The 17,913-nt window shown below is 40.3% G+C and overlaps 2 protein-coding genes across 4 annotated transcripts in view; one reads left to right on the top strand and one right to left on the bottom strand.

Annotated features, from left to right (window-relative positions):
• Positions 1-3,390: 3,390 nt before the first annotated feature.
• Positions 3,391-9,368, top strand: gldn (gliomedin). Its single transcript, XM_087793146.1, has 10 exons — positions 3,391-3,921; positions 4,375-4,426; positions 4,499-4,516; positions 4,599-4,697; positions 5,492-5,575; positions 5,652-5,777; positions 5,863-5,940; positions 5,997-6,122; positions 6,182-6,332; positions 7,561-9,368. Exons 1-10 carry the CDS (start codon positions 3,463-3,465, stop codon positions 8,024-8,026), a joined length of 1,659 nt encoding a protein of 552 aa, XP_087649272.1. The 5' UTR covers positions 3,391-3,462; the 3' UTR covers positions 8,027-9,368.
• Positions 9,369-9,836: 468 nt separating this feature from the next.
• The window catches only part of dmxl2 (Dmx-like 2), a 34,486-nt gene continuing 26,409 nt past the window's right edge, over positions 9,837-17,913 (bottom strand). For all 3 annotated transcript variants that reach the window (XM_087793825.1, XM_087793826.1, XM_087793827.1), the window contains 12 exons: positions 17,597-17,714; positions 16,757-16,807; positions 16,074-16,160; positions 15,873-15,994; positions 15,674-15,812; positions 14,070-14,130; positions 13,866-13,993; positions 13,712-13,789; positions 12,900-12,991; positions 12,783-12,835; positions 12,437-12,654; positions 9,837-11,290 (listed from right to left, as the gene is read on the bottom strand). In XM_087793825.1, coding sequence (XP_087649951.1) covers positions 11,081-11,290; positions 12,437-12,654; positions 12,783-12,835; positions 12,900-12,991; positions 13,712-13,789; positions 13,866-13,993; positions 14,070-14,130; positions 15,674-15,812; positions 15,873-15,994; positions 16,074-16,160; positions 16,757-16,807; positions 17,597-17,714 — 1,357 coding nt within the window. In that variant the 3' untranslated portion in view covers positions 9,837-11,080. The remainder of the gene's footprint in view (positions 11,291-12,436; positions 12,655-12,782; positions 12,836-12,899; positions 12,992-13,711; positions 13,790-13,865; positions 13,994-14,069; positions 14,131-15,673; positions 15,813-15,872; positions 15,995-16,073; positions 16,161-16,756; positions 16,808-17,596; positions 17,715-17,913) is intronic.

The raw sequence follows: 17,913 nt of genomic DNA, 5'->3' as shown, positions 1-17,913 counted from the left end.
AACATTATGCATGTCTACTCTAGACGGTTTGGACCTGGCAACGCGTCCTCCTTTCTGAACCTTCAAGGCCTAGAAGCCGCGATGTCACAACATCGAAACCCCTACAAGAATCTGTTGCAAATATCAATTCAATTCAATTCAATTCAATTCAATTCAATTTTATTTAAAGTGTCTTATCATAACAAAGTTATCTCAAGACACTTTACAGTTGAAGTAAGACTATAGTTGATTAAGTGAAAACAGATGCCAACAATTCAACAATGAGCAATAAGCGAAACACTGTGCAGTGAGCTATGGCGAGGAAAAATTTCCTTTTAGAAGGTAGAAATCTCGAGCGGAACCAGACTCATTGTTGACGGCCTCCTGCTGTGACCGGCTGGGAGGAAGGATGGGGGGGTAGACAGATGGATAAGGAGAAGAGTGAGGGAGGATACAGTGAGAGAAAAGAGGAGAGTATGGGAGAGTCCATGGAGATGCTGGACAGAACTCGGGATCTGCTGACGTGGTGAAGATCCTGGATCAGCAGCAGCTCTGGAGGTGGAGCCCTGGGGCTCCGGGAGAGAAATAAAAAGGTGTGGGTTTAAACTGCACAGGTGATGAATGTAAGAAAAGAAGGATATACAGAGCTCGGTGTCTAAAAATCCTCCAGCATTCTCAGCCTATAGCAGCTAAGAAAAACAGTTAGGTTAATTATAGGCTTTATGGAAAAGTAAGGTTTTAAGATTGTTTTTAAACATAGAGATGGTGTCTGCCCTCCGGACTGAAGCCGGGAGTTGGTTCTACAGCAGAGGGGCTTGAAAACTGAAGGCCCTGGCTCCAAATCTACATTTAGAGATTTGTGGTATAACTAATAGATCAAAGTTTAAGGATCATAAGGTCCTAGAGGGTTTGTAAGTTTGGATTAGATCTTTAATGTATGTTGGTGCTAGACCATGTAAGGCTTTATAGGTTAGGAGAAGGATTGTAAATTGTACTCTAAATTCTACAGGAAGCCAATGTAAAGAAGACAGCACAGGGGAAAAGTGTTTGCGCCTCTTAGTCTTAGTCAGGACACGAGCTGCAGAGTTTAACAATTCTTGAACAATGTCAACGTCTTGAAGCACCAAAAAAAACAAACATGAATCCTCCAATCTTTGACTAAACAACCCAAACATTCTGGTCACAGTGAAGCCTCGCGTCAGAGAGTTCAGCATCCAAGACCCGTAAGATTTGAGTAAGAGAAAAAGGAAAATGTGAACCATTAGCATAACTTCCAATACTAAATTTTTACTTTAAACATGAAGAACGAGGCCTGCCTAAACCATGTAACATTTTACATTTTGAGCAAAAGATAAACAAAGCGAAGCAATGTGACCAAGTCTCCAAAAAGATAGAAGATTGAGCAAATATTTAAAACGCACTGAAGCTACGAAGCCTCTGTGTTCGAAGCCTTGAAGCCACAAAAAACACAAACCTTTAGCAAATATTTTGCATTCTTGGAAAAAGACAAAAATCTTCTCAAAGCCTTGAATCCTCGATGTGGAAGCTTTGGTATTGAGAACTTAAGCTATAAAAAGTATCGAAGCATAAGACAAGCTACTTTAGACGAACAAATGTAGATATTTGCGAATGGTTTGATCACAAGTATTTTTAATACTGATAACTTAACTTAATCATGTATTTTCTTTCAAAGAAATGTCAAATATTTGTCGAGTTTTATTTAATTTAAATTTTGGAAGAAGTGTTTACATCTTTCTTTTGTGACTTAAATCTTGTTGTAAATATAAAACAAACCAAGAAATAACAGCAAACCCTCGAAGCCTCAGGGTTGAAGCCTTTGTATTGTGGGCAGGTCCTCGGTCGGTCCCATGGCTTCCTCCAATCCACTCATTTTTCTTAAAAATAAACTCTACATGAAGACAAGTCACATGACCTGTGTTACATCTTCTGAATGATTTTCATCAAGTGGGCTGTGATCTGAGACCCTCCAGGACGGAGGGTTGACCTGAAGTAGGTTCACATCTGCTGCAGCCTTTTTCAGTTTCCCCCACAAATGCTGGTGATGACCCAGAGCTCCGGGGCGTTTCATTTCCAGCGTGACTGGTTGAAGGAGAAAGACTTGCAGGGGTCGGTGTTCCTGCCGAGGGTCTCGAGGGAGAGAAGGATGGGAACCTGTGAGGCATCTTCACTGATCTTCACCGTGATCGCGACATTCACACGTGAGCTCCGCAGGCTTTTCGATCGTCGAGATGAAACATTTGTTCCTGCTGAACGAAGAAATGGGTCATTGTGGCGGAAGAATGGAGGACTGGCATTAGTTTCAGCGCCCGAGGAGGAATTCTAGTCGAGCAGAAGATGAAGCCTCGATAAATGAGGCACTTGATGTTCGATCGAGACTCGAACTTCAGCCAAGAAACCTTCAGAGACGTAACAACCGTGGAACACTCGGTTCTATAAGTGCGGCACGAAGAGACGCTTCTTGTAGATGAAACATCTAAATGAACAAACAAAAACAAATAAAGAACAAATAAATATTTTCATCAGCTAAAATGTAATTTATAATCTAAGCATGTTTATCAATCGAAAGATTGTTATTGTTATTGTTATTGTTATCGTTATTCTTATTGTTATTCTGTTATCTTTATCTTTAGACTTAGATTGCATCATCTTGTTCTTTCTCTTTATTTCTCTTTGTTCTTGTTCTTATTTTATTTTTTATTATTTTTTATGAAAAATTGCTGTATTTGCTGTGGATAATTTGGAAAAAAACAATTTCATCAAGTTCTTCCTAACCTTCTACCTATTCTTATTCTTATTATTCTTATTATTCTTATTATTCACCAAAATAAATTCAAGCTGAACCATGTAAATGAACCAACTAAATAAAATTCAAAACAGTAGAATGAGATCAAATATTCATTCACTTCTTCATGTTGTTTGCTAACAATTGCATGAACAAAATAATACCAACAAAAACACAATTCCCTGGTGAAAGTAACACAACAAAACTTTTGAATAAATAATTTAAAGCGAAAGTATAAGTGATTCTTTTAGATAACAAAAGTTAATAGTTAAGATAAAAACGACTATTAACCAACTACGCACTAAAGTAGTCACCACTTCCCATGATACAGTTCAGTGCACGAGTATGTGTGTGTGCTTTGACGTCTACATGACAAGTGTGTGTGTGTGTGTGTGTGTCTGATGTCAGTCTGCCCACGGCGCTGCACTAGAATGGGCTGAGATGAATATAAATCAGGTGACTGGACAGGCCTGGAGATTGTGTAACGTTCACTCCTACGTCCAGCATCTACACACACATGCACACGTGCACACGCACAACCCATTCTTCAACCGGAGGAACAACACAACACTGTACACACCAGTCCTCAGAGGGAGCAGAGAGACGCCTCAGACGGTTCCGGAGCTGCCGGTGACTTGTTGGACTTTCATCTTCTGGACCCGAAAGTTCTGAGTCTGTGGATGCTGCAGTCGGACCTTCACAAGGGAGGAGGAGGCGAGGTCTTGACCATGTGGATCCCGACCCCCAGCATGACTCTCTCTCAGCGCCTGGTTCTGTACGGGACATGCCTGCTGGCGCTGGTCAACTCCGTGGGTCTGCTGGTTCTGTTGGCGCAGCAGAACCAGCAGCAGGCGGTCCTGGAGCGGACCGAGTCCAGACTGACCGAGGTGGAGCAGAGCTCCGTGGTGGAGTTCCTCCAGGAGGTCCCGAGGCACGCCGGGCTGCGGGCCAAGGCGGAGGAACCGGGTCAGTACCAGTCCTCGAGGAACAAGAGGAGCGAGGAGACGGAGCAGCAGCTGAGGGAGATCGACCCGGAGGAGCTGGAGGAGAACCAGACCAGGATGAAACATCAGCACAAGCCCAGAGTCCAGAAGCTCCAGGACGACATGATGATGATGATGACGTACTCGGTGGTGCCGGTGAGTGAGGCTCACTCATGTGATGATTGTGTCGGGAACACAGGTGTGTGTTGATGAGAATCTGAGTTAAAAGCTACTGAAGTCGACTGTATCCTCTCGCCCTCAGTCATCGATGGGTTATTGTGGTTCCTTCTGCTGTGGTGGACGTAATGTCTGCTGCCATTTAGTGGCCAGAAGTTTAATTGCAACACAAAAATGTAAATATTTAATAAAAAATAAAATCATTTTAATTTACACACAATTTATTCGACAAACAAAAAAACATACAAACAATGAAAGAATGTTCTAATTTCAAAGCATAAAAAAATTCAGCAAAGAAGAAAAAAAAAGAACGATACCGTATCGTGAAGAAAAAAGAAATCGATAAAGTTTTGTGAAGAATAAAGAGAAATCGATAAAGTTTTGTGAAAAACCAAAACGTTGCGATATTTCAGTGATATTTTCTCCCTTCAGATCAAACTCTTGATTGACATTTGCAACAGCACCAAAGGAGTCTGCATCTCCGGTAGGTCCTCGCTCTCCTAAAAACACATCTTTAATAACCGACCACCCGTTCTAAAACACCTCTCTGTCGCAGGACCCCCGGGACCCCCTGGTGAGTGAAGCTCTTTTGTGGTTTACTGACCCACATCTTTAGACTCGAGTCCATTCAAATATGAGTCACGCGTGGCTTGTAGGTCCAGCCGGGACGGACGGCATGCCGGGCTACAACGGCTCTGATGGTCTTCCCGGTCTGAATGGAGCGCCCGGGGCTGATGGGAAACGAGGGAAGCGAGGTAAGAGAGATGCTCCATTTGGGTTCACTTCGCTTTCAGTGGAGAGTCGGTCGACGGCTGCAGGAAGTACTTAACCTTTGACCTGATCCACGAGAGGGTTTGTGTTCAGAAGTGTTTTTTGTCAAAAAAAACATTGTTTTTTGTTAAAAGAAATGTTGTTTTATGTTAAAAGAAAGAATTTTGTTTTTTGTTCTAAAATGTTTTTTGTTTTGTAACCAATCCTTTTTTTTGTTTTGTGTTCAAAATGATTTTTGTTTTGTGTTCAAAAATGTTTTTGTTTGGTTTTTAAAAATGTGTTTAGTTTTGTAACCATTACATTTTTTTCGTTTTGTTTTTAAAATTGTTTTTTGTTTTGTGTTCAAAATGTTTTTTGTTTTCTAACCATTACATTTTTTTCGTTTTGTTTTTAAAATTGTTTTTTGTTTTGTGTTCAAAATGTTTTTTGTTTTCTAACCAATACATTTTTGTTTTGTTTTGTATTTTAAATTGTTTTTTGTTTTGTGTTCAAAAATGTTTTCGTTTGGTTTTTAAAATTGTTTTGTGTTCTAAATGTTTTTTTTTCAGTGCTCAATTTTTTTTTTCTTTTGTTCAAATTTTTTGGGGTGTTCACAAAATGTTCATTTGTTTGGTTTACAAAATTTAGATTTGTTTTTTATTAAAATATCTATTTTTATTTTGTTTAAAAAACATTTCCTGACTTTTCTATTTCTGAAGTCCCATAATGCACTGCAGCAGAAATATGGTATATATAATAACCTGCATCTATGAATCTGACTCACTTCCATGATTGACAGGTGAAAAGGGAGACGCTGGAGACAGAGGGGAGCCCGGCCCCCCGGGAGAGAAGGGCTCGCCCTCCAACGACGTCATCATCGAAGGTAAAGTTGTTTCATAAACAAGAATACAAGAACAAGAAGTCCAGAATAATTGTTTTCATCGACGTCACTCTTCCAGGCCCGCCCGGACTCCCCGGACCCCCTGGACCTCCCGGAGCCACGGGTCCCCCGGGACCTCCGGGCCCTCAGGCACCCCCGAGGTTAAGACACAACCGAGCAAACCTGCAGGCGACTCAGACCCTCGGTGAGGATTTAAATTCTAGAAACTCTGAAATGAAGGTCATGTCAAGGTCAAACACAAACTAAGTGAAGCATTTTGGTTCCTAAAGCTCTGCACAGAATCCCAAACGACGACACCCTGGTGAAGGAGTCGAGTCCTCAGAGCCTGAAGCCGCAGAAGCCGAACGGTGAGTCTCCAGACGCGAGTCCGTGACCGAAGCTGACCCCATGTGTGACCCCCCAGACTGCCTGATCAAGTCCCTGGTCCGGCCCAGAGATGTGGCCAGGATGGCGAGCACCTACGGGGCGTGGATGACGGACACTGCGCGGAGCGGCGACCATAGAGTCTGGGTGGCCGAGCATTTCTCAGGTGAGAGCGAAGAGGGGGTTCGACTCACCTGAGTACGGAGCTGACGGCGCCCCCCGCAGGTCGGCTGGTGAAGGTGTACGAGAACGCCGAGGCGTTCAGGAACGGCAGCGGCGAGACGGTGGACGTGAGGAAGTTCTACCACGGCTGCGGACACGTCGTCCACAACGGATCCTTCTACTACCACGTGGCTGGAACGTCACTGCTGGCCAAGTGAGTCTGAAGTGATCAATCGATGGATAAAACTTTATTGATCCGTGGAGTAGATCAGTGTCGTCAGAATATTGTATTTTATTGACAATTAATAGTTTGTAGTCAAAAAAAAAGTTTTTAATTTAATTTAAAACTTTTGAATATTAAAGAAATAATACACATCGTTTTTTGTTGTATTTCTAATAATTAAAAAATACATTTTTAAAATTCAATATATTTTTTTATTCTTAGCCTTTTAAATTCCATATAAAAATGTTGGTATAATTGAGCCACTGAACAATACTGAGCAACTTCATTGTGATCTCAGCCAATCATGCGACGAGCAGAGGATCACGTGACAACTTAGAAGCACCCGATTGGTTCGTTACTCTTATAGTATCTTAAGTGGCACCGTCAACATTTTTATATTGAATTTAAAAGGCTTTAAATAACAAACTATTGAATTTAGACAATTAATTTTTTTATGATTGGAATCAGAAAACCAAACACTATATTTATTTTTTTTAAACTTTTATTGACATGTTTTTAAAGCATTTAATTTTTAAAAAAAATAATTAATCACAATAATTTGTATATTAAAAATGTATTTGTTTTAATAAAATATTTAAGACATTTGAATATTTTCAAAAGCAATTCTTTTCTTACACGTTTTATTTTCATTTACTTATATTCAAATTTCTTTCTAGTTTCTTTTTATTCTTTCTTTTAATTTCTTTCCTTTTAAATTCAATGAAATTACCAACATTTATTAGAATTATTTTTTAATTATTTGGAATTAGAAAATCAAAAATATATATTTTTTTCAAATGTTTTTAAAACCACTTCATTATCATTCATATAATAATTAAATTCAATGTGTGCATTTAAATTTTAAATTACTTAAAAAAAAAATTAAAATGAAAACATTTGAACCTTTTTCGATTTTTTTTTTACAAATATTTTTTAAAATTCTATTTCTATCTTTTTTTTTCTTCGAAATTCAATATAATCTGTTATACTATTATATACCAACATTTGCATCTATTTTATATTGAATTTAAAAGGCGATGAAATAAAGAAAATTGAATTTCAGATTTTTTAACTATTAAAAAAATATCAAACTATGTGTAAAAAAAAACAAACATTTATTTTAAATATATTCGAACATTTAAAAACTCAAGCTTTGAACCTAAAAAATATTAAATATTGTTTATTCTCAAAAAGCCTTAAAAGCCAGTTTTCTCTCCAGGCTGGACTTGAGCACCAAGAGGCTCCAGACTCTGTCCGTGGACGAGGCTCTGCACCATAACCTCATGTACCTGCTCCACAACTCCAAGACCTACTTCAAGGTCGCCGCGGACGAGAACGGCCTGTGGCTGATCTTCGCCTCCAGCCTGGACGAGAACCTGGTGGTGGCTCAGCTGGACCAGAAGACCTTCTCCATCACCTCCTACGTCAACACCACCTTCCCCCGCGGCAAGGCGGGCAACGCCTTCGTGGCCTGCGGCGTCTTGTACGTCACCGACACCAAGGACACCAGGGTGACCTTCGCCTTCGACCTCCTGAAGGGGAAGCCCGTCAACATGACCTTCGACGTGAGGTCTCCGGGCGGAGTCCTGGCCATGCTGTCCTACAGTCCCAAGGACCGGCACCTGTACGTGTGGGACCAGAGCGACGTCCGGGTCTACGAGGTCGACTTCATCTCCGACGAGTGACGCTGGGACCAGCAGCTCGTGCTAGCAACGTGCTAGCTCCTTGCTAGCTCTGTGCTAGCAACATGCTAGCAACATGCTAGCTCCCTGCTAGCTCTTAGCAACCACTGGTCATGTATTAAAATAGTTTTGTTTCTATAAACAAAATAAAAAAAAGTTGCATACATTAAAAAAAACAACTTTATCTATAGAAAAAAATGATTAAATTATAAAAGAACAAAAACAATAATACAAAGAGGAAATTTAAAGTAAAAAAAAAAAAGGTAAATTCAAAAATATACATTTATAATTTAAAAAGAGTAAACAAAAAGTACAATTTCCTTAATCCCAAAAAAAAATCAAATACTTTAAATTATAATAATCAAGCAAAGACAACATTTACATGTTTAAGAATTGCCCAAAAAAAAAAATCTGTTAAAAAAACAACCAAAATGTTATTTTGAAAACTGTTGATTGTCTTTTTTTATTAGTGTGAAAAAAGTTTTTAAGTTGTTTTTGTGTTTTTATATTTATATTAAAGTGAATAACAAAGAAACAAAAGTACATTCGCAGTTATGGGTCAATAAATCTTCATGAAACATTGTTGTAAGTTTCAGAGACCAGTAGGTGGCGCCTGCTGATACTAAATAATGTATAATAGTGGTTCAGAGCCCACATTATTGAAAGGGTGCCCTCTAGTGGCCTTTAAATGAAGTCATTGTTTCATGAAGCTTTATGGACAATTTACACCAGTTTGTCTTTTTTATATATATATATATAAATGTTCTTATTCCACCTCTTTTCTCATGTTTTGTACATTATATCGCAAATACATTATGAACGCTTTGGTTTTAAACTTTTGTATTTATTATTTATTTTTCATTTTCAAAATAACACTTGTATTAACAAACTTGTCGAGTCAAATGACTAATTGTGTAAAGAAACGTACTTGATCAGATTCACTGGAGTCAATTCATTTGGTTTGGGTTTGAAATACAAGTGAATTAAAATACATTTAAGAGGCGAGATATTTAAAAAAAGATAAAGAAAATGTGCGAATGAGTAAAGTTTTACAGATTCCACATTAAGACGGTGGAAGGTCTTTTGCTTCTCGTGTGATTAAGTTAAAAAAATGTATTTCGTTGAGAAATAGAGGCAAAAAAAAGATGGATAAAAAAATTGGGCGGAAAAAAAAGTGATTGCTCGTTACTAAAAAACATTTAAAAACACTTCAAAGTTAAATTTTGTGATATTTAGTTTGAGTCTCACTGTTGCGCAATGTTGTTTTACTACAGACCTGCGTCACACGAGTGAAGGTCATGAGTTTAAGTCCGACTTTGTTGGTTCGTTTTTCTCCCACACGTCAAAAAAAGTACAGAAGTTTATATATATATATATATATATATATAAATATATATATATATATATATATATATATATATATAAATATATATATATATATATATATATATATATAAATAAAAAAGCTAGTTGTTATTTTATTTAAAAAACAACTAAAGCGAGGACTAACACTAACAGTGTCAAAGTGTCACATTTGTTTCTTATTTGATGAAACTTCACTAAAAAAGTGTCAAATGTGATTCAAACCAAGATGGCGGCGTCGCCTGCATTTGCTGATTTCTACCGTGTTTTCACTGCTGCTGTATTTCCTGCTCCGGACATGAAAAAACCTCTGGTGTCGTCACTGTTTGCATGTGTGTGTGTCTTGTATGTGTGTGTGTGTGTCCGGCTACACTCGTGGTCCAGAAAGCGGCACGGAACTTTATTGACAGCAACAAGAGACGCGAACACAAGAGCGTGTGGAAGCGGCTGATGAAATAAAAACGATTTATTCACTTTACAAAGGTAAAACTGGCCATGACCTGTTCTTGCACGTCCTCGAGAGAGTCTACCCGTGATTATTGGCTCCTGGGGCCAAACATGCGCGCGCACACACCGCAGACATCTGTGATACACGACATATACACACAGTACACATGGAAGGAGGAAAACACTCTTGAATAAATACCATACATACACGTAAAACGCACGACTAGTCCAGCTGATAAAAACCTAAACGAGGAAAACATGTTTGTACAAGCTGTGGTGATGTCTCGTAGATCTATCTGTATATATATATATTTATATATATAAATATCTATGTATATATTAAAACTATCTCCACGGTTACCACGGGCCGGATAAAGCCACACATTCATTTTGTTTCTTCACTTGAAAATCAACTTTTTAGTGTCTCCAGAATTTGAGTGCAAACGTGACACGAGGAGGTCGAACTGAGACGTGAACATTCCTAGAACAAAACCAAAGCAATAAGTTAAAAACGAAAGGAATGCTGGAGTAAATACAAAAAAAAATCGAGGGGTCGTGTGCAAAACCGGGACTTTTTGTGTTTCTGCTCAGGGGGGGGGGGGGGTCGTGGGGGGGGTGAGGGGTCGGGAACAGACGGATGGAAACACTGAGATCACAGTCACGAGAGTTCAACACGTCATCGTCCACACGTAGGAATGTCCGAGCAGTCGCCGCACAAACATGGAGGTGAGGGGGGGACCCCGGGTCCGGACCAGAGTGAGTGACCACGGGCGGGGGACGCACCATCAGGGCAAGGAAGGGGGGGGATCGGGGGGCATCGAAACAAATTCCAACAACCGGGTCCACACTGGAAACCACTGACTGGAGAACAGACCACAGTGCTGGTTACAGTAGATGCTAAGAGAGTTGCAGCCGTGGGCACAAAATGACGACAGTTACACACTTCAAAAATGTAGCTTGAGCACTTGTACACTATTATCAAGAGACCTGCGATTGCACGAGAACAGGACATGCATAGCTTCCCTATGGACGCACGAGAAGAGCCGAGATTCGTGGAGGAGGGGAAAGTAAGGGGAACGATTCGGAGGCGTTGGGAAATCAAGTACCTGCGGCTTTCGCTCTCAGCCTCTGGAGATGGAAAAGGATCTGCTCGCGGGGTCGAAGGTCGACCCGCCGGCGACTCCGCGTCGACGCGGAGAGCGCCCCCCGGTTTAAGACCGTTCAACTTTGTGGGACGCGTGGCTGGGTTCAGAGGGCGTCCACCAGGCTGCAGGGGATGTTGTAGCGGTCGGGCAGGACCCGCATCTTCAGGGTGCCGTCGGCGCCGCAGGTGAAGATGCGGTTCCCGGGCCGGGTCTCCACCTGCATCACGCCGGCGCCGATGTTGCGGAAGATGGACTGCTTGGCGTGCTCGGTGCTGAACGAGTGCATGAGGCCGTGACCCGCCAACTTCCACACCTGCAGGAGGAACGAAGCGTGATGTAGGATTCACAGCGAGCGCATCAACGACATCGTTAAGAAATATATATTATATTTACGATTAAAAACATGAATCACAATCTTTTGAAACACTATGTCACACATTTAAAGGAGGGGTAGGTGATCTGTGACAAAGCTGGTTCATAGTGTGGATGCGTGAAAATTGTGTTTGAAGTTTTAAGAATTAGGAAATAAAGTAAAAACATTTAATATTGTTTTTTACCCAGAAATTAATTAAAATTGTTTTTATTTTTGCAGGATTCTACTTATTCTTTAAAACATACCCGATTGAATATTTTAGTTTAGCTTGTTGTCCCTCTAGAGTTAAATTGATGTTTTTTTCTTCATAAAAAAACCTCTATAAATAGATAGATAAAACTTTATTGATCCAAGTGAGACTGACAATAACAGTGTCAAGTGTTCATTCAGACCCTGATGGTCAGTTTTAAACAGGGAAACTAAAGCTTATAATAAGTTAAATTCAAGATGATTTCATACAATTTTGAAATTGAAAACTTGAAAATCAACCAAAACAAAAGCCAACATCAACTACTGAAGCAAGCAAGATTTAGATTTTAATATATTGTCTGGTAACACTTTATAAATCAAGATGGAGAGAAAACGCATCTTCCTACAGTTTGAAATATGAAACGTGTTGAAGATGAATCCCGACGTGCGTCTCCTGAGAGAGTCCTGACTGCAACAGCTTCACTGTTTTTTTGGTTCCACTGTTGTGATTGTAAATGTGTAAATTATTATTTTTAAATAAATAAATAAATGTGACCAAATATAAAATGCAATTAATAATGGGTCACATTTTAATATACATATATTTATATTAATTATATATATATAATAAGATTTTAATGCCTTAAGACTCTTGAAGCTGTTAAAATCCGATGTATCGTCTTCATCAAAAGCAGCTTCAGATGCTACAATACGGTAAAACATGTTTTAATGCATCTCATGCAGAAATTCAAAACATTCTGATCCATAAAACACACAAACTGCTGCGACTGGTGACAAGTGTAGGACCAGCTCGTGACAAGACCAGCAGCTGTAAGAAGCGTCTCCTTCTTCACGTGGATCCGCTGGAGACTCGGCGAGTGTTCACGAGCGACTCACCTTCATGTTGCCCTCCGCAGAGCCGGTGACGAAGAAGTCCTCGAAGGCGTCCAGAGCCAGAGCCTTGATGGCCGAGTCGTGGGCCTGGAAGGTGTGGAGGAGCTGCCGCTGACGGATGTCGAACACGCACACGAAGCCTTTGCGTCCTCCGGTGATGAGCAGCTGCTGTTTGGGGGCGTACTGCAGCACCGTGGCCCCGTTCTCGTGGCAGGGGAACGCTGAGGACGAGAGGACGTTAGAGCCACGACAGAGGACACTTTGTTCTCCTCACCGCGGAAATATTCAGTCGCCAAACTCGCTTCTAAAACCAGTTAAAAGTTTGTGAGAGAGTTTGTGGCTTTCCTACCGTGGACCATGGTGTTGCTGGGAGAGATGAGCGTGTCCCACAGGCAAACGTTTCTGAGGAGGAAAGACTTGTTGTTCATCTTGTTCAGGGAAACCAAGATGAGCGAGCGATCCTCACCTGTTATCGTTGGACTGTCCTGCCGTCGCGATGAGACTGGAGGACGTGATGAAGGCGAAGTCTCCGCAGGTCTTAGTGTGACACTGCCAGCTCTGCAAGAACCATCGTGTACATGTCAGAATGTGTCAACCAGAAAAAAAAGGTATTTTTTCATGATACTGTACTGACAGAACTGTTTCAATGTACTTTTTGTACAATTTAGCTTTTTTTAAATTTATTTGTTCATCAAACTTCTTAAATAATTTATATTTCAAAAAATTCTATTTAAAGTTTATTCCATTTTTTAATTAACAAATAATTCACAGAGTTTGTTCAATTTTTGTGTCGCAATTAAACTAACAGCCACTAGATGGCAGCAGTTACGTTCTTCGCAGCTAAGGGAACAATGAAATCCCTCGAGATTGTAAGTAAGTAAGTAATTTTTTATTTATATAGCGCTTTTCCAGACCAGGGTCACAAAGCACTTAAACAATCAAAACAATATTCATAAAGTATAACTTTAAAGGTCAGGAAAAAACTGATAACACAACAGGAGTTGCTTAGGAGCAACAGCCTGGAAGGATTTCTCTCCTCTGGTCCTGACCAGAGGATTCAGTCAATGCCAGCAGCTTTTAAAGCTGATGTTTTGGTTTCATAGTTCGGCCTCTAAAACTCTGCAACACCAGAGTCAAGTACTTGACACTACTAATGTATTCTTGTTCCTACAGTATCAGCATATATTGTATCGTTGCTGCTGTATCGTGACATATTGTCAAGAATGTTAGGATGCATGAGTCGTCAGTATCAGTCACACATCTGTGTCGTTCGCTCACCAGGTATGGCTTTGGGTTCGAAGACGTCTGGTTGACCTGCCAGAGACTCAGGAAACCTTCACCATCTGCGACTCCACACTTGAAGACGAATAGAGACATCGAATGTTACACACATGCGTGTTGAAAGAAAGTGTTTTAAAAAAAGCGTGTTCACCTTGTTGCCCTGCGAGTTGAAGTACAGACGTGTGACTCTGGCGTTGCCTGCTTGTCTGAAGCAGATGAGCTGCTGAGGTCGGTTCCACTCGAACATCCTCACGCTGCCGTCCTGAGCTCCCGTCATGTCTGCGGCACAAACACACACATTGTGGAACCAAACACTCAAGTGTGCATCAGTGACGACAAAAGTGAGGCGACTTACAGTATTGATATATCGGGTGTGACGTCATTCTCTTCACATTATTCAAATTCCTCTTCATGATCTGGAGAAGTGAAGGAAAAAAAACACAACACTTTAATTGACAGTGTTGTGTTTATTAGAGAACATGTGCAACACATGTTTATTTTGACAGACGAGACTGTCCTCCAGACTTCTCTTCTGCCTTGATAGTCGGCTGAACGTGGACAACCCTGTGTCGATAATCAGGCCCAGGATTTATCTTCCTGGCTGGGACAGCGAGAACTGCATGTAAGCGTGACGCAGATCCGTACCTTGGGTCTGGAATCTTCATGTGTTCATAGAAAAACATGCTGCTGGACAGTATCAGCCGCTATAGACTCAGCACGGGCCGTGTTTAGTCTGAGACGCCGATAAGACTCAGAAACACACACTTGGCAAAATCATATCAAAATAAAAGACTTGAGTCGAACAAAATAAACACTTGAATGGAAAATGTGCTTTTAATAAAAATGAAAGTCTAAAGTATTATGAAAAGTAAATGCATTAAAGAAAAATGTATTTTAAGAAAACCCTAAGATGATAACAATAACGCATCTCTCTGGTCGATTGTAGCTCTACACCAGACATGGGCGACTCCGGGGGTTCTTTGATTATATTTATGCGGCCCTTACAAAGTCAGAGTAGAACATGTAGAACAATTATTTGACTGCTAACAATTTTATTTTTATTTATCATTCAGTTTATTTATAAGATATTTACTCTAAATTGAAATATTTGTCTAGGGTTCTTGTATAGGGTTCTTTTGGTGAATATTCCTTTCCATTGTATATATATATATATATATATATATATATATATATATATATATATGAAAGGTTTATAAATATATAATAGAAAGGTTTGGTTTATTGTTAGTTTTTCTTTTTGTCTCTTTTTGTTTGTTTTACTATTTTTTCCATCTTATTCTGGCTCTGGCCTGCTCTTTTGGCTCCATGGCCCCTCACAACAGTCACAGTCTATATTGTGGCCCCTGAGAAAAATGTAATTGCCCACCATTGCTTTACACCCTAAACATTTTTTTTTAAACAATTCTTTCTCAAACATCCAGCTATGGTAAATGGTAACTGTAGAAGGTTCATCTGTGGATGTATCAACAGAGAGAGAAATAACATGCATGTTCTCAAACATCGGTAGAAACAAACGAGTGCATGGAAAATACTAACTTGACCTTCCAAAAAGGTTCTACTGACAGTTTCAAACCTGAACACAAGAAAGATATATGTGGCTACTACAGCAGTGTTTAAAGCTGATATTTTAGTTTCAAAACAAATGAAATCAGTTACGACTTTGTCAAGAGTCATGTGGTCTGTAAATTCTGCAACACCAGAGTCAAGTACTCGACAATACTATAAATATATCCTCGTTTCTACAGTATTGCAATATATCGTATCGTTGTCTCTGTACTGTGATAAAAATCATGGCTGCAGATTCTCGCCATTTCGCTAGTAAGCAACACATTTCCACCCAACATCACTGGACATCTAGTTCCTCAAACGAGGCCTAGCACGCCCTCTGTTGGTCGACACCAGCTACTGCTCCAATGCTAATAACAGTGTGGCTCTTACCACGCTGGCCCCCATGCTGGTCTGCCCGCTGCCCAGCCAGGGCATGGACGCAGACACCTGCATCTGTGGAGGGGCGAAGGGGGCGGAGCTGGCCTGGGCGATGTTGGTGTGTGAGGAGCGGTAGTCCACGTCGTCAGAGCTGGAGGGCGACACACGTTTATCAGATCAAAGCACATGTGAAGTGACTCCACGATCTAACCTGCGTGACTCCTTATCAAAGTCGTCCCCGATCCAGGTGTAGGGTTGAACGGACACCAGAGTGGACACGTCCACCTCCTGGACGTCATGAGTGGAGGCCAGAACGATCTCGTTGGTGTTGGCCTGGAGTCCGAGGCGAAATGTTTGTAAGAAAACGACTTAAATTAACCTTATGTAGGCGACAGAAGCTGAAACAACTCGCCTTATTGATGGCGAACGCCATGATGATGTCGGACTCTTTGTGAATGATTTTAGCTTTTGCTCCTGGATAGCCCTGATCTGCCTCCACCTACACAGGAGAATAAGAACACAAGGAATGACGGTGTGAAGAAAAACTGGTTTTAGGAAAGAAGGTAGATTTGATTCACATTCGATTAAAATCATTTAAAATTTCCCATAGCTGTTAATTATTTTCCCAAATCATGGCTAACCTGCAACACATGAACAAGATGATGCTCGACAGCATTTAGAGTCAAGAACTTCAATAAAAAGAAAATTAGTTTGCACCATTAGTGACAACACCTGCGGGTCGATCAACTCTCACCAAGGCCCGTAAGCATGCAGGTTAGTTAGCAGTGGCTTTAAGTCTTAGCTAGAGATGCTCAGGAGAAGGAAGTGAGACACAAAAGGAAATAATTATCTCAGGATAGATGAGTGTATTTGATTCAAAGTTTTATGAAATATTTTTTGAGGAGCAGTCGCTGTCGGGCCAAGCTGACGAGGAGACGTTAGACTTCCTTCTTCCAGGCTTCAACCTTGAGACTTTCTCTGTTACACTACTTTTTTATTTTTTAATCACACGTTCCTTCAAACTTGGCTCGACAGTGACTCTTCCAGAGGGACAGGAAAGACGCAGCCAGGGGCTGGTGCGGTGGATGATACTACCTTATTGAGACTGCTGTTTGGGCTTACATGGTCCGTTTGGTTGTCTATAGACTACACAACACACACAACGGCAATACAGACAAAACACACCGGCACACAACACGACAACAGGGAACACATGCACAAACACAGAAAAATAAAACATGGAATGAAAACAAAATGGAAACAAGCTTTTAATTATGCACTTGGTTCTTCATGACGCTGCTGTGAATCCGTGCACGGAGGAAACCTCAGAGCTAGACTTCATCAGGACTATCTCTCACTCGTATTAGGGAATAACAACAATATTCACAGGAGCAGACTGTTTTGAAGGGAGCAGATAAGATTGGAAGCAGACATCACAGTAGGCGATGAAACTGCTCTGCATGTACTCGACGATTACAGTCATGTTACCAATATGATCAATACGATGGTGTGAAAAAAAGAAAACCTTAATGAGATTTATAATCTTGATACATTTCTGACTTTAGCGGAGTCAATAATAAGATCCTCATCATAGCCGAGGTCAGAGAAGCAGCCAAAACAAAGATGGAGGAAAGTTAATTCCACAGGGAGGTCTCGGCTGTTCTAGGGGTTTTAAGGCGTCACTTACTGTAGCAGGTCCTGGGTCTGCCCAGAACCCACCAGGAACCCTGATCCTACATGACATCCACACAAATTGTGTGACAAAATATTGCTTGTTTATTAGACTTTAAATCATTTAAGAGTCATAATTAAATAAAAACATTTTGCCGTATAGAGGCATGAAGGAATATAATAATAATATATTATAATAATATAAAGAAAGATGTTTTAGAAGAAACCACTTTGCAGAAATGAGACTTGTGTTTTGATACTGACCTCACTCTGCTTCCTCCTTTTGGTGAAGATGTAACGGATCAGAGTTTCCTGAAGAATTTCCTGTTTGACCAGAAAATGCCACAAACGTCTGGCAGGGAACGACTGATTGTTCTTGGTCCTGGAAATTAATACAAAATATTTTTTTACGATCAATAATAACATTTTTGTTGTAATTTGCTCTTGAAGTTATCAACAACAAAAACAATGCATCTTCAAATGTCAAAGTGAAACTGATTTTGTACTTACTATTCATATATCATTTATCACTAATACAATTTTCAATATTTTTTTCCTCATTTATTATTTTGGGGTCATTT

The sequence above is a fragment of the Callionymus lyra genome, chromosome 6 (assembly GCF_982586985.1).
Source record: "Callionymus lyra chromosome 6, fCalLyr1.hap1.1, whole genome shotgun sequence".
NCBI lineage: Eukaryota > Metazoa > Chordata > Actinopteri > Syngnathiformes > Callionymidae > Callionymus > Callionymus lyra.
The sequence above is the reverse complement of the archived record's forward strand: the minus strand, read 5'-3'. Positions and strand labels throughout refer to the sequence as shown.

Coding starts and splice junctions, on each gene's coding strand:
- gldn (XM_087793146.1), top strand. CDS start 3,463: ATGCTGCAGTCGGACCTTCACAAGGGAGGAGGAGGCGAGGTCTTGACC. Junction 3,922..4,374: donor TGACGTACTCGGTGGTGCCG/GTGAGTGAGGCT, acceptor TTCTCCCTTCAG/ATCAAACTCTTGATTGACAT. Junction 5,778..5,862: donor GCAGGCGACTCAGACCCTCG/GTGAGGATTTAA, acceptor TGGTTCCTAAAG/CTCTGCACAGAATCCCAAAC.